Source organism: Cupressus sempervirens, chromosome 4 (genome assembly GCF_028749045.1).
Source record: "Cupressus sempervirens isolate cs-2001-9-10 chromosome 4, ASM2874904v1, whole genome shotgun sequence".
In the NCBI taxonomy this organism is placed as follows: domain Eukaryota; kingdom Viridiplantae; phylum Streptophyta; class Pinopsida; order Cupressales; family Cupressaceae; genus Cupressus; species Cupressus sempervirens.
The window spans coordinates 400384704-400408977 of record NC_143121.1 but is presented as its reverse complement, the minus strand read 5'-3'; the positions used below and the strand labels follow the sequence as shown (position 1 = coordinate 400408977).

The following is a 24274-nucleotide window of genomic DNA, read 5'->3' as shown; positions in this document are numbered from 1 at the left end:
ATAAAGTTGGAAATATAATTAAAATGGAAAAAAAGTCAATAGGACGAAGTCAAGAACATGGCTTGAAGATCACAATCATAAAATATTGGATCTTTATGTATGAAGGGGAGAAATATAAAGGGAGGTTTACCACAAATGTACAGCAGTGTAACTGAGATGCAACTCATAGTTACAATGGATAAAACAAACTAGCATGTCCAGTGCAAGAAATTAAGCTATAGGCATGTAGGAGATGTATTATAATGAAAAGTTACTGAGCTAGAGTTTGGGGAATAAAATAACATTTAAAAATCTTGTAACTTGTTTTTATTGCATACTTGATGATCATGGACTGGCAGATTGGAAATGGAAGAGTATATGAACAGTCTTCATACTGCAAAGTAAGAAATACATCAAAGTTTCTCTCTTTGGTAACAAGGCTATGTGCAAGCTTTGGAATGGATGAGTGGATCCTAATACAACAGGGATCCTGGTGAAGAAATCAATGAGTACTTTATCTTGATAAAGGCAACAGAGAAGATACTTTCTTAGTTCTATTATATATGATTTTCCAGGTTGTTTCGTGTCCTCATACCTGGCAGAGCTGTGAAACAAAAGTATAAAAAAAGTTCTCTGTGCTTTGAGTAAAACAGGCAGTCTGTTAGGAAATCGTTGATACTTGTTCTTGTATGCTAATGTTCCCACTTTGGCAACTTAAAAGTGATTGTGTTTTTCCTTACTAGTGTATGGAGCTAGATTTATTCATTTTTAACACCAATTATTCACAGGTGGATGCTGAAGTTATTGCTGTTGGACTTTTGAGAGAAGTGCTTGAGGTAGGTGCTATCAGGAGGCATGAAATAAGCATCCAGCTTGGTAGTGAAGTTACTCATTTGCTAGATGACTGCTTAAGAGTGAAGAAAATGCCTAAAAGGCTAGACATTTTGGATGAAAGTAATGCTTCTGCACTAAGAAAATTCTGTTTAGCATACTACGACATTAGGGCTTTGATTGTAGAAGTTGCTGCTCGACTGGATTTGATGAGGCATTTAAAGCATCTACCTAAATATCTTCAGCAAACACATGCTCTTGAAGTTATGCAAATATATGCACCTCTTGCCCATGCAATAGGCACTGGCAGCCTATCATTAGAGCTTGAAGACCTTGCTTTTCAATATTTGTTTCCAAATTCATATTCATCGCTGGATACATGGCTAAGAAATCACGGAATATGGGGTAAAACTGTTTTAGATGAATGTAGGTGTCAACTTTTTGAAGTTTTACAGAAAGATCCGGTATTGGCAAATATGGTGGATGGTATCTCCATACAGGGCAGATTCAAAAGTCGATTTAGTACAATGAAGAAACTGCTGAAAGATGGTCGTAAACAAGATGAGGTATATGATGTTTTAGGTCTACGGGTTGTATTGAATGCTACAAGTGGCAAGGATGTGCAGGAGAGAGGAAGAAAAGCATGCTATAGGTCACGTGAACTTATTCAGTCTATGTGGAAAGAAGTGCCACAAAGAATGAAAGACTACATTGCCAAACCGAAGGATAATGGGTATGAAAGTTTACATATGACAGTTGATCTTAGTGACACTTTTGGTGAATGCCCTTTCATGGAAATTCAAATTCGCACAACTGAAATGGATGTTATAGCTGTTGGTGGGGCTGCTTCTCATGAATTATACAAAGGTGGATTGACAGATCCAGAACAGGTAGACACTTGCTCTTGGGTATATGACAATAGATTAAAAATTTGAGAGACAGCTGAGCTTTGTTGTTTCTCCGCCTGTTCAAGATTCACAAGTGACTATTGGCTATTAGATACATTGATGTGGATTTTTCTTTATAGTATATTGTTTACATGGGCCAATATGTGTCTTTTCAATCCTTGAAGTACATTAAATTCTTATTTTCTGACTCAAAATGATTTCAACAAGTGTCAAATCTCTGTTGGATTTTCAAGGTTTTCTCAGATTTTCACTGTAATAAAAGCTTATTACCTGCAAAACAAGCTTAATGTTATTTACCATTATCTCATTGAAAATAAAATTTTCTTCTGATACAGTAGCATTATAATTTATAAATGGTCAAGGCAGAAAGAATATGATTTTCCTGGACTGTTGAGCAAATGGAGACAATTTTTTCTTGTCTTGCTTGGGAGAGGGAACTTTATTATTTTCCTGAATGCTTTTGCATATTGTCCTATTAGAGATTCATAAAAAAATCTACAATGAACCTCTGAATAACCAGATTTTTGTCAAACTATCACGCATGATGCTTGATGTGGTGTTTTTCAATCTTATTTAATTGCCTCACATTCACAAGTTTAAGGACTGATTTGTCCTACCTATTCTTCCTCTGCATGACTACTTTCTGCTCTAACTGAAATTCAATTGCTTCCCGTGGCTTCAAAACGGAAATGCCCGATTTTCATTGAAGTAGCTAAATAATCCATGAAGTGACAAGGATTAGTTTTTCTCATAAGTAAATAATTTGATATGTTTCTTTTATTATTTAGGAAAATATTGTGTTATGTATCATGATTCTCATCATGTGTATTTCTGTTGTGATTGTCCAATTGCCGCGTAATTCATTTTCTATCTTTAGATCTCAAGATTCTTCCTTCCCAAGTCTCCTGATAGAAACAAATAAAGTAAAACAGATAGACAATGATGCATTTGGCTTTGATAGCAATGAAATTTGAATATTCAACAGGCTCTGTTTTGACATAGCCCATAAATAGGATGCTTATCTAGGGTTTTCCATTTCTAAATTTAGGAACCAGTGAGTGTATATCTCACATTGTCATCTGCTGGAACCTTTCGTAGGCTTGAACTCCATTGCTTATGATTAAAACACTTGGAATACAATAATAAGGTGTAAGCTTCTTAAGCTAGATTCTTTATAAATTCTATGCAATCTTCCTAAGAAAGTGTCAGGTAGTACCGCTTTCTGCAAATTTGCAAAGAGTACAAGTAGTTTCTTTGTTTTACTTTTTCTTTTTATCGACTAGAGAGGTGCACCTCAGTTAACCATTGGATACTTTACCCCTTACAGAACTGAAATCCATTTTTATCACTGATTAGGCTGAGTGCAATTCGGCTTGTAATCCTCCCAAGTCACCTACCTACTTACATATATCAATCAAAATCAAGTATATACATGATAGCACTAACAAAAAATGGATTTACTTGAGCATATTCTGCCGATCTAGTTGATCACTGTAGTTCAAATAAAGATACAGAGAAGCAGCTGCTAAGTGATGGCTGTATTTGTCTCATTGTGGTTCATAACGTATATTTTGGGAGTGTGATCTCTTTGAAGGTTAATTTGGCCAAATGGCATGTTACAAATTATCTTCTTATATCTGTTTTGAAAATTACCTGATTCCTAAGGTTGACACACAGCCCGCAAGGGGTAATCAAGTTCTGAACTGATTGGATGTCAAGTCAAGCACATTAGATTTGTGCAAAAGAAATGTGTGATGGCTCTCCAAACTTTAAATGCTCAGCATGTTTACAGAAGTTTTTAATTGCCAGTGTTAATTCATTTTAAAGGTTTTCAGATTGTTCTTAGAAGGCCAAGATATCTGCTCTTCCAGAATAACAGTATCTGCAATCAAATTCTGTCAAATGTTGAAAAATTTAGTATAATTTGGAGAAACTACCCATATTTATGGGGTCTGTTGATCTCTAAAACTAATGTTTGAGAGTACAGCCTATGGGAAGTTATTAGGGTACCTGGTTGTGCTTCATGAAACAACCTCCAGGATTGTAGGAGCGGGCTCTTCAAATTTTGCGACGGAAAAGGATAGAGAAAAACTAAAGTAAACAAACTTGCAAAACTATTCTAAGGCAAAATACCAAGAATTCGAGGAGATTCAGAAGAATGAGAGCATAATATAATTCGAGTCTTGTTGACATTCATAAGAACCTAAAAGAGTTAAAAATGATCCCAGATTATGAAGATAAACGCGGAACAATAACCATAGGACCTGATTTAACAACAGTAATAACTCATAATTCCAAGCAGATGAACACAGAGCATTTAATCTTTTCACTAACTGGAAAATATATCATAGAGACAATTGATGCAAAGTCTAATACATCCCAATCTTCTTCGACAAATAAGATATGGTAAGCCCCAATGCGATTGAAGAACTATTACCACTACTGCTACTATTGATTCGGATAGGAAAGTTATATAAATTGTTGTGAACCCCTTAAACAATGGACTGAGTATAGTACAAATATTGAGCTCTTCTAACTTCTATAGAGATCTTGATGCAATTAAATTGTACTTGAGAATATTAGGCATGCAGCTTTGATGATGTGGCCGTTGCAATGGCCTTTTGAAAATGACGATGGCTACCCCTTGTCTTTTATCGTGGATGGCATGGGGGCTCCTCCAACTGAAAGTTGGCCAATAATTCAGCCTTGTGCTGGCTGGAATTCAAATACCACGACGACATTTGCTTTTTGACCTATTGCTGGTAGGGCTTGGCCATAGGAGAGGTCTTCTATCTCTAACGAGTGGTGTACCATGAAAACACATGAAATTCCTTCACTTTCCAGATAAGCGCAGTTATGCCACATATTTCTCTACTATCCTGCTGAAAGCAGTACCACCAACTGACCTTTGGGCTCCCTCCACCTGTAGTGCAACTTTGAAGTTGCATGGTCTGTAAATATTCCTCAAAGATGCACTGACATGATGTGGCTCGGTGTGGTGCAAGTGCATTGAGATGCCTTTTGTATCCTGCTTTATGTATTGTGGTGTGGAAAGATGCCACTTGGTGCTTCTTGAAAAGAACCCGGGAAGAAACCTTAGAAAGAGCATATGCGGCAGTGACACATGCCTCACTCCAGGCAATCTTGCTTAAGTGTTTATAGGACAGATATGGTCAGAAAAAAAAATGCCAACAAGCAAAAGGAAAGTTGTTGGGACCAAGGTGTGAATTGGTTGAGGCACAAATTTGACTTTGTTTCTATCAGTGCCACTTAATAAAATTCAGCAAACATGGTGATTATCTTTACAACTTATGATGATTTGTAGGGGACCTTCGCTTGTAGAGGAAAGAACCCAAGGTCTTGTTCACATACAATAACAAAAAAAGGCCAAAGGAAAGCTAGGAGCTTAGAGCTTCCAAAGAGCAGACTGTACAGATGGCCAGTCATCCTTAGAAGGCCACACCTTTTCCTTGAGTGCTTTGAAAACTTTATTTATCTAACTGGGTGAGTGGATGTAGGATACCATCCACTTTGGATATGCTTGGCTCCTAGCTCATACCCTAGAAGGCTATTTGATCCTTTTGCTTGGCTTCTAGCAACTGTATTATCTGATATCAAGGATTGTGTTATCTGCAATGAAAGGAGAGGGGAGTCCTTGCTAGACTAATTGTTCAATGTGCCCCTTCATTAACTTCACTATCTAATCTAAGGCAGTTAAACATGCTTTATATTTTGGAGCAGCTTTGTTGCAATTTTAAATCTCATTAACCTTCACCGCAACTTGCCTTCAATTGTCAACTCTTGCCATCCAAGGAGTGTCCTCAAAGCTGCGAATCTCTGACCTTAGGGTCAATAAAGGAGATGACCTACTCTTTTACGTTCAATTTTCGAGAGACTACTATATATCCAAGTGTCAACTTTAAATGCGAGGCTATATCTTTAATTTTCACCCAATAGGAAATATATAATTGCTGGATCATAGGGAGGATGTTTGTTGCTTGTGGGTTCTGGATAGCTCAGCTGTTGTTGCAAATTCATAGAGTTGTAGAGATTCTTTTGGTACTGAGATAATTCTGTGTTACATCCCAAATTTTGGCCCAATTTAAAAATGTTCATATAGCCGTTGAGGTTTCATGGGAAGTTAGTTGACATGTAAAATTAGTTATGATCATGTGAAATGGTAAGATGGTTAATTGTTATAATTTCATATGAAGATGGCATGTTAATTATCCGTTATGATGTTATTTTTATGTTACCTTGAAATCTCGGAAAGTTGGTTATTCATCATGAATTCATGGGAAGTGAAATGGCCGTTAGCTGTTATGGTGGATATGAATAATAAATTGTTATAGTAATTGTGATTATATTGAGGAATATGATATTATCATGGAGAATTTCTTCCCTGTAGGAGCACGTAGAAGGGGGGGAAGCATTGCTAGAAGGGAATTGGGCATGGGGGCACCACCTACCATTGAGAAAATAAGCAGGAGTCCTAAATCACCATGACCAAGGAAAAATGGCTAGGCAAGCAAGGGTATACTAAGGGACAACCATGAGCTAACTGTTCCAACTTATATAATTTAATAAAATTACTCAAGCGTAAATCAAATTGAGAACTATAGTTACCTTTAAGCAATATTATTTTTATGTTTTAATATTATCTATGCCCCCGGTCCCATACCTTATGTTTTAGTAACTAAAATATGTTTTAATATATTCATGGCAATAATTTATTTTCTCTTTTGAGCAGTCGCGATTCTATATTGCTCTCATTAGCCTTTAATTACTTTATTACTTTGGGTCGACCATATAATCAATTTTATTATTGCTACATGAGCCAATGGTCAAAGAGTCTTATAACTTATGCCACCTTGTATCTTGCTCGTAACTGAGCTACGTTTCGTGATGGCTCTTGATTGTTTATAACATTCTCATCTTTGCGAGTCAGGACATTATTATTGCCTTAGTCCGAACTCTGTTCTGCTCCTGATTTCTCCTGCAATGAATTCATCATTTCAGTGTGGCTTCCTTTTTAAAAAGTTCTTAATCCAGTGCATTGTCATTCATTGCCAAATCGAAGCCTTTTTGGAGAAGGCCTTTCGTAGAGTCAGTCAGAGCATCACGTATTTGCAACTCCGACCAACACTAGGTCATGTTGTTAATCTTTGCATATGTATCAAAATATATTCTGCATTTAGAATCACCATGCTTGGCTGAAACAACAAAGATTTTTCTATGCTATTTACGGATTGAACAAGAATCGACAATCTCTTATTTTTATTTTATATATGAATGGCAAGACTGAGCCAACATGCATGATTTCTATTATGAAAATGATATTGAAATATAAGCCAGCGAAGAGCAACTTATACAAGAATATCATTACCATATGTTTCATGCAATGCGCAATCTGTATTTTGGAGAATTAGATATGTAAAAGCATGCCTCTGCACCATTGTGTTTCTAGCAAGCCGAGAGGCAGATTATGGAATGAATTTAATAGAAATGTCTTGTGATATCAACGCCACAATGGGCGGATATACTAGCTGTTATATTTTTATATATGTTTAAACCTTTTCAGTTTCTTTCTTTGTGCCAATGCCAAAAAGGGGGAAGAGTTAGCCATACATACTAAGATATGGTTACACATTTCCCTTTGATAAGCCAAGCTAGATAGGCAGATCATTGGCTATGATTATTACAACTCTTACATCCACCCAATGAGTCATCCGGGAAGACCAGTATAGTCGAGATGAAGGCTATAAAACAAGGATACTCCTGCATGATAAAAGAAGAAAGTATTAGTAACTCAAATTAGAAAGTGATATTAATAAAAGAAATCGTGCCAACTCATGGTAGTCCAATGTATAAGTCTTGTTGTCTAGTTGTGCGGTGGGATGATACTCTAAAACTAGGTTGCTCAGTCGCTGGATAGTGGTGATCCTAAGCCTAATCCTAGGTAGGGAGGGCCTTTCTTGGTTGAGACTGTGTGGGGATATTTAAGGGTCCGCAGTTGGGAGGTTAAGCCACTGATAATGCTTCTCCTCTCCACTAGGTGCCAAGACTTGTACAAGATAGAGTTAAGATCTGCATCCAATATCTCCCAGTAACGGGTATTTTTACTTTTATGAATTTGGAATATTAAGTTGAAGGTATGTTAGTTATTCCCTTCAATGCTTAGAAAACAATTTTCTTTTTCAATGTATTAGGAATCAGATAAATAAGTTAATTTTTTAATTGATCATGAAATGTAACTGCTTGAATGAGATAGGCTTACTTGGTGGTTGTTGTAACTATCCTTCATTCATGTGAATATGAATATAAATGTATCTTTTATTTACAATTAAGTGTCATAATTAGCAATGGGAAAAGGGAATGTTATAGTGTTGCCCTAAATGGTATTTGATTATTATGATACAGTGGTATAACTTTTGTGCCCTAAGTAGTATTTATGGACTAACCTGGGTTTTGTAGATGTTACCCTAGGGGGATTTCGGTTTCGAAATTTAGGGTATTGCAAACTTAAAATACCTAATTTAGTTTTTAATTGATTATACCTTAATCATAGTCAACTTTATTAATTAGTTATATGGATCAAACTAAATTTTAAATAGCAATATGTTCATAGACATGACAATGTAATTTACATGATGAAGATCTTGTTTACTTAAATTGATTACAAATGTTTAACCACTTGTTCTGATTGAATACTCCTTAAATTGTTAGTTATGATATATTAGTTAAACTAATTGTAACCATTCATCTCTTTCATACGAACATGTAAAATAATTTTTAATTGCCTTCTCATGAATATGTAGTAATTGTTTTTCGATGATATGCTAGTGGTCAGCTAAGGCTTGGGAAAAGGGGATGTTGGACTCCACAACTATTTCTTGTAGCATATTCTTGGTGTTATCTTCCTCTCCTTGGGGTGCCATTTTAAGTCTGGGCTTCATCCAACTTGGTCTATAGATTTGCTTTTTCATTTTGTTCTAGTTGGTGGAATTCTTTCATTAAACACACATAAAGACCATAAGCCACATGATTTCTATGTTGTTGACTTTGTTCTCCACCGCTAGTCAGTCAACCATGTTCTTCACAAGGTTGAGCTCTTGTTCCCTCTTCTTAGTCCGCTAACTTTCTTTGAGGAAGTATGCTTTTGTGTTCCTTCCATTATTTCTATCTTATACCTTGGGTGGGCTTGAGCTAGTTTTGAGTTGATAGTATGAATTGAATAATGTTTGGGCTGGATATGCTCCTGAGGCTTTAAAATAATAGGTTGCATATGTGAAAACATCAATGAGTGTTGTGCCGAGTCATACATAGATTGGATGTCAAGAACCAAACCCTTATTTCCTTCTTTTTCTTGTCTCTTGTTCTTCCAGTCCATTATGACCTCACATGATGACTCAATTTACTGGGAAATTTGTAGAGGATTGAATGAATTATCATACGAAAGGGGAACTGTTGGCAATTTGGCTAGGTTACATAGTGTGAAGTTGTCATTTATGGCAACATATAATCAAGATTGAGTGAGCATATCTTGAAGATGAAGTTTTAGGTTGAAGACTTAGAAAATCGTCCTAGTATCACAAAGTTTATCTTTCAGTATAGATACTATTTTGATCAGCACAGTTCATAGAGGTATTTCTGGCACATGCACACTGAGGTACGAATAGAACAGAGTATGAAGAGTCTACAACTATGAGCATGAGGTTGTACGAACTGTACAGATGAAGTTATTGCAGTTTTCCCAATTACAGTAAGAGGTTTTGTATATATATATATATATATATATATATATCTCTTGTAACATTATTGTATATTGCATGTTTGGATAGTGGGCTCATCTTGCATACTTTCTGTAATTGTAATAACAACTCCTAATAGGGTTGAGGATTCTAACAAGGCCTAGTCCTCTAGCAAGGATCGAGACACTATACAGAAGTAATAGACTCCTAATAGGGTCAATATCTTCCACTAGATACCTTTTGATTAGTGGATCATTTGTGGGTACTTTTGTGGGGTTTTCACACCATCCCCCCATTGCAAATGGGGCCCCCCTTTTGTCTCTTGGTCTTGTCCTTTTGGCTTTAGTCCTTGGTAGTATTGGGCTCGGTCTTTTAAGGTCCCCTCTTTTAAATGAGAATTGGTAAAATTGGCCAAATCTTTAAAGTGTTGTCCATGTGGCTTTGAGAATGGAAATTGTTTGCTTGTTTGAGAATTGAATGTCTTGACATACTATTTTTAGTAAGTCTATTTTTGGTAAGTTTCACTGTCTCCCAGATTGACCTTGTTTTGACTTTGGAACAACTTACTATTTTTAGAAAATCTATTTTTAGTAAGTCTATTTTTATTAAGTTTCATTGCCTCTCGGATTGACCTAGTTTCAACTTTGGGACAACTTACTATTTTTAGAAAGTCTAATTTTGGCAGGACTATTTCGGCAACCAATGAGCTCTGGTTGAGAAAGAGCCAAAAGGGTACTTGTTTCTATATCCAAAAGAATGAGTAAGCACGATAGTAAAAAAAAAAAATGGTCGTCTGGAATCGCCCATGAAATATCCAAAAGTGGAAAGGCATGAAAACATGGAGAAAAATGGTTGTTGCAAAATTCTTTTGTCATGGACAAAATCCATGACCACCCAAAAAACCATGCCATCGAGAAAAATGGTTGTTGCGGAATTCTTCCATCATGGACAAAATCCATGACCACTCAAAAAACCATGCGATTGAGAAAAAAGGTTATTGCGGAATTCTTCCTTCTTTCATCATGGACCAAATCCATGACCACTCAAAAAAAAACCAGCCATGGAGAAAAATGGTTGTTGCGGAATTCTTCCACCATGGACAAAATCCGTGATCACTCAAAAAATCTCACCTTGGAGAAAAATGATTGTTGTGGAATTCTTCCATCATGGACAAAATCCATGACAACTCAAAAAATTCTTGCCATGGAGAAAAATGGTTGATGCGGAATTCTTCCATCATGGACAAAATCCACGATCTCTCATAAAATCTTGCCTTGGAGAAAAATGGTTGTTGCAGAATTCTTCCATCATGGACAAAATCCATGACCACTCAAAATTTTCGCTTGCAAGAAAATTAGAAATCTTGGAAAAAATGGCCGAGTGTTGGAAATTCCTCCTTCATGGAAGAAAAAATGCTACGTGTTGAAAATTTGTCCTTCATGGAAGAAAAATGAAAGTGTTGGAAATTTCTCCTTCATGGAAAAATAAAAATAAAAATTCTAAGTGTTGGAAATTTGTCCTTCGCGGAAGAAAAATGGAAAGAGTTGGAAACTTCTCCTTCATGGAAAAAAAATAAAAATTCTTAGTGTTGGAAATTCCTCCTTCATGGAAGAAAAAATTCGAAGTGTTGGAAACTTTCTCCTCCATGGAAGAAAAAATGGCCAAGTTTCGGAAAATTTTGCCTTCGTGGAAGAGAAATGGCTAAGTGTTTGAAATTTCTCCTTCATGAAAAATGAAAAAGGACCAAGTGTTGGAAATTCCTCCTCTAGATCTCAAAATTCACCCTCTTCAAGTGTGCACCCAAGACTGGAAAAATGATTGATGATGATAAACAAAAAGGGGGAATTCTTAAAAAATGTAAGAAAAGACATAACAATGAATTTAAAGCATTTGAAGAGAAAGGAGGAGAAAGGCTCAAATCCAAAATTCTAGTACCAAGATCAAAGTACTAAGTGATCCGGTCCTAGACATTCAAGGTTCAAAGATGAAAGTTCAAATCCAAGAATCCAAGAACATGGTGAAGGAAGTTCAATGTGAAGAAATTCTATAGTAACATAATCATCAACAAGGGATTCCAATCCATTTTAGGGAGATAAATTTCCAAGCAAGTACATGAAAGACGAGAATGTTCTAGGAGAGATTTTCAAAAAAGTTAGTCAAAGTTGGATCTTAGTTAAAATTATGCAATTGGAAAAGACTCGAGCTTACATGGCCTCCATCATCATTTCATAGCATCCAATTATCTTTGATGGAGAACTAAGGTCTCTAAGTCAAACTTCTATGCATTTAGAGAATAGAATTAAGAATAATTTATTCAAGGAAGATTTAGCATTTATCGAGTGATGGACATGCATAGTGGATATTTATTGCACCCCACTCTCTTTTTGTGTAAGCATGCATAGTGGGAATTCATTACCCACTATGGTAGTGGATTTCTTATTGCATTAATGTAGATTCCTTTTCTTTTCACTAACCCTAATTAGGACTGATGTGGCATGCTCTTGGCCATTGGTTATTGTGATCATCCGGGCCGCCCGTTGTAGTCGAGGACCTATATAAAGGCCTTATTTCTCATTTGTAAGGGGGGGATTTTTATGAGATTGTTGCTATGAGCTATTGAGATAATAAAGTTTTCATTGAAGCTTGGTGAATACTTGATGTGTCTTAGTGCTAGCTTGTTCTCTTAAATTCCTTTAATTAGATTAAGTTTAGCCTAGATAATGTGTGGTGATTACAATGAAGAATATGATGGTGTATTGATGAATTCCTTTGGTTCATACTTTTGATGTTTTAGTGATTCTAACTCGTGCAAAGTTACCTTGAACCCCTTCCATGCATATGATTAACTTCTATCATTTGTATACATTGTTCTTTATGATGGTGTATGCGGTGGTATGAAAATCTTTGGCATAACCCTTGAAGATTGCACCAGTTCATGCATAGTTGTAGTATAACTCGGCGAAGCGGAGCTCAGTAATTTGAGGAATTTGTCCACTAGAGTACTATTTATTGTCATTTCTACCCTTAGGATTAGAATAGAATTCTTGAACCCTATCCTATTTAAATTCTGCATATTTTGTGAAAACTCCAAAGTACTTTATTGCAAAACCTTAAGATAGCTTCCACATCCAGTATGGCTTGAAATGAATTTGAATAAACACATAAGGTCCCTTGTGATCATCAGCAAATCACATCAACCACTGATTTTATCCACAGTCAAGACCTGACATTAAAGGAACTTTGAAGTCATTGTATGATCTTCTAGCAATCTTAGCATACATAAGACTTATTCAAGAGAGGATAAGATATTTTGGTATTTTGTTCTACTGTTTGGTGGGTCATAAAACACACATCAACAGGTACCATCCCCACTGGAGTTTCCTTTTGGCTAGGGTTTCTCTAGTTAACAAAATATGGTGTTATGTGTTGCATTATTTTATGGTTGTGTTTATTGTTTAGCTTAATCAATTTATTTTTATATGCAATTTACAAGATTGTTAATGATATCCATAATTGGGCAAAAGTTTGTGGAATACTGATTCACAACCCCCCCCCCCCTCTCAGTATTTCCTATTTCTAACAGTTGGTATCAAAGCACAGTTACTCAGAGAAGGCCTAACAAGTTGAGCAGGATCTCTATGGATATGGAACAGCTATAGAAGAACCTAGAAGAAGCTCTTGAACAACTTGATGTACTTACAGAAGAAAGAGATACTTTGAAAGATAAGTATGAAGATGTGAAAGACTACATTGAGAAGCTGAAGGACAAGATTGAACATCTTAGATCTAAGAAAGAATCTAAGGATCAAACCAAGGATTGCAATGAAGTTTCAAGGCTTAAGAAAGAGAATAAGATCCTAAAACATGAGCTAGAGATTACAAATCTAAAGTTGAGCTTGAAGGATGATGATAAGAAGATTGAATCGGATTTGAGATCTGAGATCTAAAATCGCAAAGATGACAGCTGAACTTGAATCATCAAAATTGCAATATGTAGATCTTGAAAAGTACAATACAATTGTGAAAGGAGAGTTAACACAGTCTAATTTACATCTTGAGAAGTTGTATTCCAGCATTGAAAAGCTTGATTAGCAAATCTTTACACAAAGACCTTATGATAGGACTAGTCTTGGATGTTCTGAAGGAGAATCATCTAAGAGGAATGAGGTTACAAAAGAGTCAGAAATTGTGATCCAACAACTTGAGCAAGAAAAAGAAGATCTGAACAAGGTTGAGTCAAATCAACCTGAAGATGTACCTAAGTAGCTTGAACAAGTTGAATCACCTAAAGAATTAAGGAACCAATTCAGAGGAAGATGCTATGCATGCAAAGAATTTGGTCACATAAAGGACTACAGGTAAGTCATCTAAACCCCTTTTTGGTTATTGTTATGATTGTCATGGATTTGGTCTTAGAGCTATTGAATGTAAGAAACCTAAATTCAATAATAATAATAGTAGAATGTTTAGAGGTACTAACCTTGCAGCTAATAGACCTATTGGAGGAACCAATATTGTAAGGAATGGCATTATGTGTTATAAGTGCAAAAACTTTGGGCATATAGCTAGAGATTACAGAGCACAGATCAATCAATCAGGACCTAGATATGGGAGTAATGTTATAGTTTGTCAAATTTGTAACAACATGGGACATACAACAACATATTGTAGGATGAACAATATGAGAATGTCTAACAACATGAGAAATCCTAATCCTAGAAGGAATATGGACAACAATAGAAGAAATGATTATAACAGTAACGGTCAAAGAGAAAATGTGAAAGATCTTGTAGGAAACCTTGAGGAATCATTTGTTAAAGCTAAGGAATCAACAAGTTCATATGTTGTGTTGGAAAGTCAGTCAAGTGAAGCATCAGAGAACAAATTGAAGTCTGTTATAGTCACCAACCAATCACAATCTGATTAAGTAGTTCATTTCATCAACTAATGTAACTGAACTAGCATAAGATAGGGAAGGAATTGAGACTTGCAAAGTTAGTATGAGGTAGAAATGGATGTATGGAAGCTATGGTTAAGAGCGCATGAGATTTGGAGTTCATATGTGAGTGCATGAAGTAAAAGAAATTCACTAGCAAATAGAAACAACTTTTTGTTACCTCTGTACTTATGCAATTACTGTAGAAATCAATTGGAAGTGATTTAAAGATCAAAATCAGATTTTTGAGTACCATTTGACCGTGCAAGAAGTTAAGGAGTCTTTAGAGAGAATTAAGAGCAAAGTTAAAGTGTTTTGAAGCAGATTTGAAGGCAAATTCAACAAGTCCTAAGTTTCGCGAACTTGAGGTATTTATCGCTTGCGCAATCATAATTCAAAGCTTAATTTGAAAACAATGGCAACCCCAACTGTTTGTGATATAAGTGAGAGACCTAGGTACAAGTTTGAGAAGCACCCATACAATTCGTTAGAAGATGACCCATCAGGAGCATTTTCACAAGTGCCTAATAGGGTTTTGCATGTAGAAGACATCTATGTGTACATTTACGGTAAGTTTGAGTGGATAGGAGACAATGCTATTCATAAAGATATGAACCTAGTTTACAACAACGACCTAACATTGAAACAAGGGTTCGAAACTTTGAACATCTGCAAAACCTAAACATCACAAAGCACATGTTCTTTACTGAATTTGACAACCATGAATGGACAAGGATAATTTTGAGCCGTGTCATGAAGACATGTTTTGGGTAGGAGACATACTTTTCATGATTGACAATGATATGATTCACGAACTAATTGGATTAAGCAATGGGGGTAGTAGCCCCGTGAATGTCAAGAATGTCAAGAAGTTAGTAGAGACAAACCTAAAAACAGTATCAGATGGAAGGAACATGAAGCTAGACATGATCAAAGAAGTTGGTGTAAGACTTGTGAGTAAGATAATTGGTTATAAAATGAATTATAGTTCTAGATTGAACTCTATTCCAACAGGATTTATTCATGCAACATACATGATGATAGTTGAAAAGGAAAAGGTCAATATGTGTGAAATTTTGAGGCAGCAAATACTGTATAACATAGACAGGATAAAGGAGACCAAGAATGCAGTATTTAGATTTGAATCATTATTGACTCTTTTTTTTTTCAAGTATTATGCCAAGCTATGAATGGAATTCTAACAGGTACACAATGGGCCTAATTACACAATATTACAGAAAGCAAACAACTGCATAACATAGACAGGATAAAGGAGACCAAGAATGCAGTATTTAGATTTGAATCATTATTGACTCTTTTTTTTTTTCAAGTATTATGCCAAGCTATGAATGGAATTTTAACAGATACACAATGGGCCTAATTACACAATATTACAGAAAGCAAACAAAAGACAAAATGACAGAAGCTATCACCAAGATGATGAAGAGTTTCTAAGAAGAGTTGAAACAAAGATTTAGGATACCACCATCACAAGTTGAGAAATATAGAGGTGATATTTTTTTTATGGCTGAAACTTGAAACTGATGTTACTTGCATGAAAGCAGTCAAACCAGGAGTAGAGTTTATTGATCCTATGAGATGTGAGATGATAGAGGAGTTGATTTAAGGGTATGCGAAGATTATTCTAGAGTCAGAGAAGGATAATGAATGTCTTAGATGGGGCACCTATGAGGAAAAAGTCAAAGATGTTGACAGTGAATTATACAAGGACATAAAGAAGAAAGTTGACAAAAAAATTTAAAACATCTTGAAGGAGACATGCATGAACAAAGAGGAACTCAGAGAAGCTGCAGGAATAGCAATGAAAATGAGAGCAAGTGGGCAATCATATATTTTCTTTGCCAAGCCATTAGCTATTGATACTGGATCAGAAGGAGTAACAGTGACAATACCATCTGCCCCAACTCATATTTCACCCTATGCAGTAGTTGCACCTATGCAACCACCATTTGTTCCACCAGTTCAGAGAAAAGGTGAGGAAGGTGTTAGCATAATCAAAGTTCAGTCAGCCACTCCATCTTACAGAAGATCAACCAGATTTGCAGAGGTTAAACAGGAACCAGTTCAACGATCCAAGCATAAGAGAGTAAAAGAAATGGCCAGTGGTCCAGGTAAAAAGAGAAAGACATTTGTTGCCTTTAAGGAAAAGCAGAAAAGGAGAGCATAAGTAGTTGAGTTAGAGTCTGAAGAACCTGAAAAGGAGGAAACGGAAGCAATAGAAACAAAGATACCAAAGGTAAAATAAAATGATAAGGCAGAATCAGAAGTACCCAAAAGTAAGAGAGAAAGAAAAATCAAAAGTTTCTACTAGAGAGGAAGAGGTGGAAACCCAAGTTTGATAAGCTAAACTGTATGATTATAGATGATGAAATTTTTTTTCAATTAAACAAATTTTATGACTTCTACAACAATTTTGAGAAGTTTGAACTAGAGAATGCAGTAATTAGACATATGATATTGTCTAACAGAAAATTTGAAGATATACAAGGACTGATCCCCAAATATCTCTATGAGAGGTTAGTTAACAGAAAGAAGAGAGTTATTTTAGAAGACAAGACCATAAGAGAAAGATTAATAAAGAAATAATGCAAAGTAAAGGATGATGAGCACCTTGCAAAAATAATGAAGAGCATTGAACCTCTATTGAGAAATAAGAAAAGAGCCATATTAATAATAGGAGGAAACTATGAAGAGGTCAACAAGAAACAAAAGAGGCTATTGTGAAGGTTATGACTTCTATGGAACCAAGCACAAAGGAAAGAAAAGAAACATGGGGAGCAATCCCTGCAACAGAGGTACAAGCAGAGCAACAGGATACACCAATATCTTTACTAGCAGCAGCAAAAAAAGATACAGAAATAAAAGAGGCAGCAGAGACATCAGAGATGCCACAAGTCACAATTGGGACAGACACAATGCATGTGGACAACACAAGCATTACTGTGGACACAACAGAAGACCCTTTCATGGGTTTTGGCTCCTCCTTTGTTGACAATTTGGTGGATTACACGAGTTCAGAAAATGAAGAAGAGGAGAAAGAAGAGGAAGAAAAAGAATGAAAAGAAAAAGAAAAGAAAGATGAGGCTGAGGAAAAGAAGGACGAGTCAACAATTGACAAGGAAGAGGCAGAAACAGGAAGGCAAGAAGCAGGAATCAACACACCTGTTTAGCAGACCCCCCAAAGGGCAATTGACCTGAGTTCTTCAAGATCACCACTGGAATCAGCCTTGGCAATTCTATTCAGGAGAGGATGATGATCAAATTGAGTTGTCATCATTGAGAACAAAAGAGCAAAGAATCTGCAGAACTCATTGATGAAAATCACTGACAAATTGCAGAGCATTATATCAGTCAGAGTTACTGAATCTGATCCACAGACAAGAGCAAAGGAAGTGTTCAAAGTTTTTGACAATGAGTCTACACAGTTGTCAGAAATTGCAGCCCCAAAGGCACAAACCATTCATGATGCGAAGATGTTCAAAAAAGTCTATGAGAACATTGAAGAAGACTTGAAGAGCCTTGATGATGCATCAAAGAACTAAGGAGATGCTTGACTGAAGCAAAATCACCATATGGCAAATATATTTTGTCACATGATTTTTTCAAAGATATTTTAGATGAGCTAACAGTCAAATTGACAGAGCTGAAGACTCTTGTTACTGAAGTGCAAAGTCCTAATGTACAGATCATGGACTTGGAGAGCAGAGTTAGTAGAATGCATGATGATATTAGGCTGCTAGAGCTGAAAAAGGAAAGGACATTGAAAAGATTCTTGGTATTGAGAGAGTACTTTACTTTGCAAATTGACTATGTGCAGAAGCAATTGGATGAATGCCTTTCGGCTAAAGCATCATATGACACTTTTGTATATTCAGACTTGAACGCAATGGAGATTGCAGCTTATGGGCTATGTGCACTACTCAACATACTAAAGCAGTCAAGGAAAGGCTTGACAAATAATTCTCTATTTTGAAGAAGAATTTTGCGGATTGTGTCACACTGATACCTACTCAACAATCTTAAAGGTAGAAGTTCAAAATTTTGGTTTGTATATATTTTTTGACACCACCTTTGTCATTGATGTCAAAGGTGGAATGAATGAGGAAAATTGTATGTAGAGAATGTAATATGTAAGGGGGAGTATAGTGGAGACAATTGTATAAGAGGCTTATAAGTATCAGTATAGTCAAAGGGGGAGTATCCTGATGTAAAGATGGTATAGATAAGATAGTGATCCACAAGTTTTGAAACTTTTGTAATGGCTATGTAACAAATATTACAAGTTTTGAAATTTTGTAATTTTGAGTTTTTGGGACTTAGCCAATTTTCCCATATGTTGTCATCAATGCCAAAGGGGGATACTGTTGGCAATTTGGCTAGGTTACATAGTGTGAAGTTGTCATTTATGGCAACATATAATCAAGATTGAGTGAGTAGATCTTGAAGATGAAGTTTTGGGTTGAAGACTTAGAAAATTGTCTAAATATCACAAAGTTTATTTGCTAGTACCAGCATTACGGGACTTGGACTCGCCTCTGACTCGGAAAGTCAAAATCCGACTTGGACTCAGACTCAGCGACCGGACTCGAAAAATTGAAAAACCCATGAAATTCAAAGATTTTAAAGGATTTTAAGATTTTTTCATGCATCTTTTAGTCAATTAACATCAGATACACAATAATTGAGATAAATAGAAGCTACTTAATACACACAATTTTGCATAGATCACATAAATATAAAAACGAATTTTTGAAAGAAAAAAACTCAATAACACAATATAAAGTAATAAACATAGTGTCACTGCAATGTCAAATGTCTACAATATTCATGGATTATGAAATCCATGGTATCAAAAGTTCAAAACATATATCAAAATAACAACTAGAGTGTAGAATGGTAGAAGGCTAAGGCTCATAGTAGCCTATGTCCTCGTGCGAGTATGCCTAAGATAAGTCATGGAAGACTGTAGAGCCATCCTCTCTCCCTCTGTTTGAGGCCGAACCTCATTCTCATCCTCATCCTCACCCTCACCCACATAATCCTAATTCTCATCCTCACCCTCACCCACATTTTCCTCTAAAAGAGCTTGCATGTTTGGCATAATATCTTGGGGTACTTTGCATTTTTTAGCATCACGCCTAGGTATATGTGCTAGGTGGTACTTCAATCTATTTATGCCTCCCCCGTTATATATTACACCACAATGCCAACATGTATTAACTCCCTTTTTATGGTCCGGGATGGCATGTTTCCAAGCCCTATCTCTTGCTATTGCAGTTGGGTCTGCATCAGGGTTACATGCAGCCCTAGTTCCACTTCCACAAGGCTCACCCTGAGGCATGATTTCAATGTGAGTGCTGCTGCAATATGAATATATTATAAATAGAAAAAAGTTAGCATCAAATCTGGAGATCCATAGCAAAAGGAAAAGGCTACGACATCCCTTTCAGTTCTAGTTCTAGATAGAGATCGAGATCCATAACCCCTAGTTCCAGTTCCATTTGATCCAGTAGTTTACCTTGACTCATCACAGCCTCACCTACTGCCCTTTTCTGTCCAACAATAGACAATTTATGTGGCTTAGTGATTTTTAAACTTTAGGGCCTTCTTACTCATCAAGTTTTTCATCGAGATAAATTAGAATAAATCTAAAGTAGATAATAGAAGTAGAGACTAAAACAAATGTAAACAAAATGGAAAGTAAAAAATGTAAATGTAAAACAATTTACAAAACAACACAAAGAAATGCAACTTGTTGTTTACCTCTTCAAATTTGCACAAACAATGGAAATGCAAGTAAGTTTGTAGAAGCCTCCTCCAAATGCTTCCTTAAGCTCCTCTCAATGCTTAGGCACAAGCTACAAAGTTGCACAAACCATCAACAATCGATATGGGAGAGCCAACCGGTTTGCTAATTTCTCTCTCAAAACCCCAATACTCTCCTCTAACTCTTTCCTCTCTATCACAAACATTAGTAAAGGGTGGAATGACCTTTTTAGGTCAAATGGATGTTATACAAAACAAAAAAAAGTAACTCAACCTTTAATTTTTTATTATTTTTGGCTCTTTTTTGCTGCACCTGCCAGTGAGAGTCCTGAACTCGGGACTCGACAAGTCTGGCGAGTCTTTGGACTTAGCAAGTCCACATGGACTCTGCTAGGATTCAATCAAGTTCGAGTCCAGAGGCCATTTGCCTCAGAAAGTTGGACTCTGCCTCGGACTCATAGAGTCCCATAACTATGCTTGTTAGGACTCGACCAAGTCCGAGTCCAGAGGTCATTTGCCTCAGAAAGCTAGACTCTGCCTCGGACTCGTAGAGTCTCGTAACTATGCTTCAATCCATACAATGCTTACTTCAGTTCACATGCCATTTCTTCTTGATCAGTTAAAAGAAATCCATCAGGTTGTTCAATGTATACTTCTTCTGCCTCTCCATTCAAGAAAGTAGATATGACATCTATCTGATACGCATTGAGTTTCTTGTTAGCTGGATATGCCAAAAACAATCTAACTGCTTCCATCCTAGCTACATGAGAAAACGTTTCTTCAAAATCAATACTTTCTTGTTGAGAATAATATTTATATACCAATCTTGCTTTGTTCCTTACACTTCTCCTTGTCCATTCATTTTGTTTTTGAAAACCCATTTAGTTCCTACAACATTTTTATCTTTAGGCCTAGGAACCAATTCCCATGTATTTTTCTTCTCAATCAGTCTAGCTCTTCTTTCATTGCATTAACCCATGATTCGTCTTTGTGTGCTTCATCTATAGTCTTAGTTCAACTTGTGAAATTAAGCATAATTCATTTCTCATTCTTGCCCTCGTCTTTACATCAATACTTGCATTTCCAATAATCTGATCACCGGAATGATTTAAAGCTACATACCTGGGTGTTCTCCATTCTTGCCTTGGTTCTTCAATATGAACATGTATTCCATTGTCTTTAACACATGCATAGAGAGGGTGATATTTGAGGGAATCCTAAGAGACATAATTCTTGTTCAGTTGCAGATTTATTAGGTATAGAGGTCAGATTTTCTTCAGCTCTTTTTATTCGAAGGAGAATGGATGAATAACCAGGTAGCAATTTACAAAGTCTGTGCAAATTATATCGCTTTCTCCTAGATAGTTGATAAGTGCAATTGTAGTTTGCTTAGAAAGGTAAGTGTTGTCCTTGTGGATTTGTGGTGGAAAGATTTTGTAAAAAAAACTTCAGTCTTTCCATTTGCATTTTGTGCCAGCCCTACAATGCTTTTGGGTACGAGCATGATAGGAGCACTGTAGAGGCCATCCATACAAAGAAGAACAATAAATTGACCCAAATGTGCTTTAATGACTCCATTTTTGTACTGTACAGTCTTTCTCTTTGCATTAAAAAGGTGGAGGGAATGGAGACTTATGATGTGATTGACTTGGATGACATTGGTCAATATTTTGGATTGGATTCTTGACAACTTGGAACCCATGTTTTACGCAGAGGAAATCCTTAATTATGAGAGAGGAGCTGAATGAGCAACAGAATTAGAAGTGCAATTCAAGTGCAGGCAGAAATACCCACACAGGCTTCATTCTATGGCATGATATGTTTGATGATGATACTGTTCTCAAGGATGAAGTTTTATAATCCAGTTGGAGGGTGACACCATTGAGGAGCTCTAGTTGAAAACTTGATAGTGAAATTTTAAAAATAATTATATAGATTTATAAATTTCTTCGATGATACCTGATCATCATCATATCATATATGACACTATAATGTGCATTGTCCTCCTTTTTGTGTAAAAATCAATGAAAAATAACTTTTTAAATTCAGTGTCTTGTGTTATTTTTAAGTTTATGTAACAGATTTTCTAATTTTTTTAGTAAGACAAGTTTTTGGTCTATGGTTATGAAAATCAATTCTAGCAATCATGTTCTTAATGAGATTTCTAAATTGGTTCTTAGGGTGCATTATTTTCTTTTGATTCTAATGCACATTAGAAGAACAGTTACACAACCATTTCTTGGTCTGTTCCTTTTCGTAATTCATTGTCTGGTTACAAACTAAAATATGTGAAATATTCACATATTGAAGGAGATTGACAATTGTTGTCTAGAATCTTTATTGTTTTGTTCTTATTTTAACAGGTTAAACAACTCAAGGCAATCATGAAGGCTGCAGCGGATCTTGCAGTTTTGCATTTTCAAGATCTTCCTAATGGGTCACCCATGCACAGTGACACAAGGAGTCAAGTATTCGAGTTGTTTGATAAAAATGAAGATGGCTTGATTAGTATGGAGGAGCTAAAAGAAATAATGGAGGAGCTTGGAGCTGATAAAGAAGATGCCCATGAGCTCATGCAGCTGGTAGATGCAAACAGTGATGGTTCTCTAAGCTCTGTTGAATTTGCTGAATTTCAAAAGCAGGTAATTAAAAAATGAACTCTTCATAATTTGTGTTTTTTGATGCATTTCGATAGAGGCATTTTCTCGCTGACACATGTTTTTACTTTATGCTATAAGTGTAATAGTATTACAATACTGGTGTTTTTTTTCATAAATGTGCAAATCCAATATCTCTTTCAAAACACTATAGTTATGTTAAGTGCTATGTGATAGACAGATTTGCAAATGGATTGAGATAGATGAAATTCAGTTTTGTCATGGATCTGCAAATTCTAAATTTTAGAAGCGTGAAGGAGTCTCTATAAACAAATCACAGACCGGGAAATTAGTTTAAGTGTATCTGTACCTTTGTGCAGTTTAATTTGTGTCAAATGTTTGACTTGGGCAGGTTGTTAGGTTCATTGAATAGTTTCTTTTGTTAAATATCAATGAAAACAAAGTTTATGCAGGGTTTGTATTCTTTTGCAAATTTTAGTGATATTAGTGGGGTTTCTCGTCTTTTTTGTCTTGATACCTGACTGGCTGCATGTTTCGATTTTAGGTGGGTATCTTTCAGAATTTAGACGGGATGGATGAACAGTGCAGTAGAAAGTTGGACAGGAAGTTCCATGGTTTTCAGATTGATCAAATTGGAGGTCACCCAAGCTCTTTTACTGAAACTCTCAATAAGAATAGTTCTAGCTTGATTGGGAATGCTGAATGTAACTTGATTGCAGAAAAACATGTATCTTTGTCTAGTCCTATAAATACCCAAACCGATGTATTTATCACCAAATCTGTACCCTCCAGTAGCGAAATGGCATAGAAATTGATATGATGCCTTCTGAATATTTTTCATCTCAAATGCTGCATAATGGAAAAGGGCAACCGGGATGCAATCTGTGATCTGTCTCAAAACATTACCTATTCTTCTGCAAATAATGCAGTTACTGAGTTTCATGATACTGACATGGCATCTCAAATACTGTGGGGAGGAGAATTCATGCTCCTGGAGGAAAGAAAATAATTAAGTTTGGAAACATCTTTGGGATGGTGTAGGAGAAAATGTGATATCAAATTTGTTCCTTCAGATTGTGAAGTGTCGCTGAGCTGATATACCAAGAGAAATCAAAGACCACCCAGGATAAATCTAAATGTGCTTGTGCACCTATCTCTCTGTCAGTTTGTATAAAGATGTATACTCATGCAACCAAAGTCCGTCCATTTCTAGGGTGACGAGTAAAAGAGATTCTATTTCTAATTGTATTTGTAACGATTTACAGTTGTGACAGATCTAATTGTCACTGTAATTTTCCACCATTTCTCGACTTGTACAAATGAGAAGTGATTAACCACACTTGATTATGTCTGTATTACTGGGTCAGCAGTTATGATTGCTGTCATTGTTTTGGTTTGTATAGGACCACTGCATTGGTTTAGTGAAATACATTGATTTGCATGTGGTTGAAGTATCCTCATTGA

General features: G+C 36.0%; 1 protein-coding gene across 1 annotated transcript in view; it reads left to right on the top strand.

Annotated features, from left to right (window-relative positions):
- Positions 1-23610, top strand: part of CRSH (Ca2+-activated RelA/spot-like protein) — a 34306-nt gene extending 10696 nt beyond the window's left edge. Inside the window, 4 exon segments of the mRNA XM_089825285.1 lie at positions 768-1700; positions 22556-22834; positions 23355-23576; positions 23579-23610. Of these exon segments, the coding sequence (XP_089681411.1) occupies positions 768-1700; positions 22556-22834; positions 23355-23576; positions 23579-23605 (1461 nt within the window). The 3' untranslated portion in view covers positions 23606-23610.
- Positions 23611-24274: the final 664 nt, after the last annotated feature.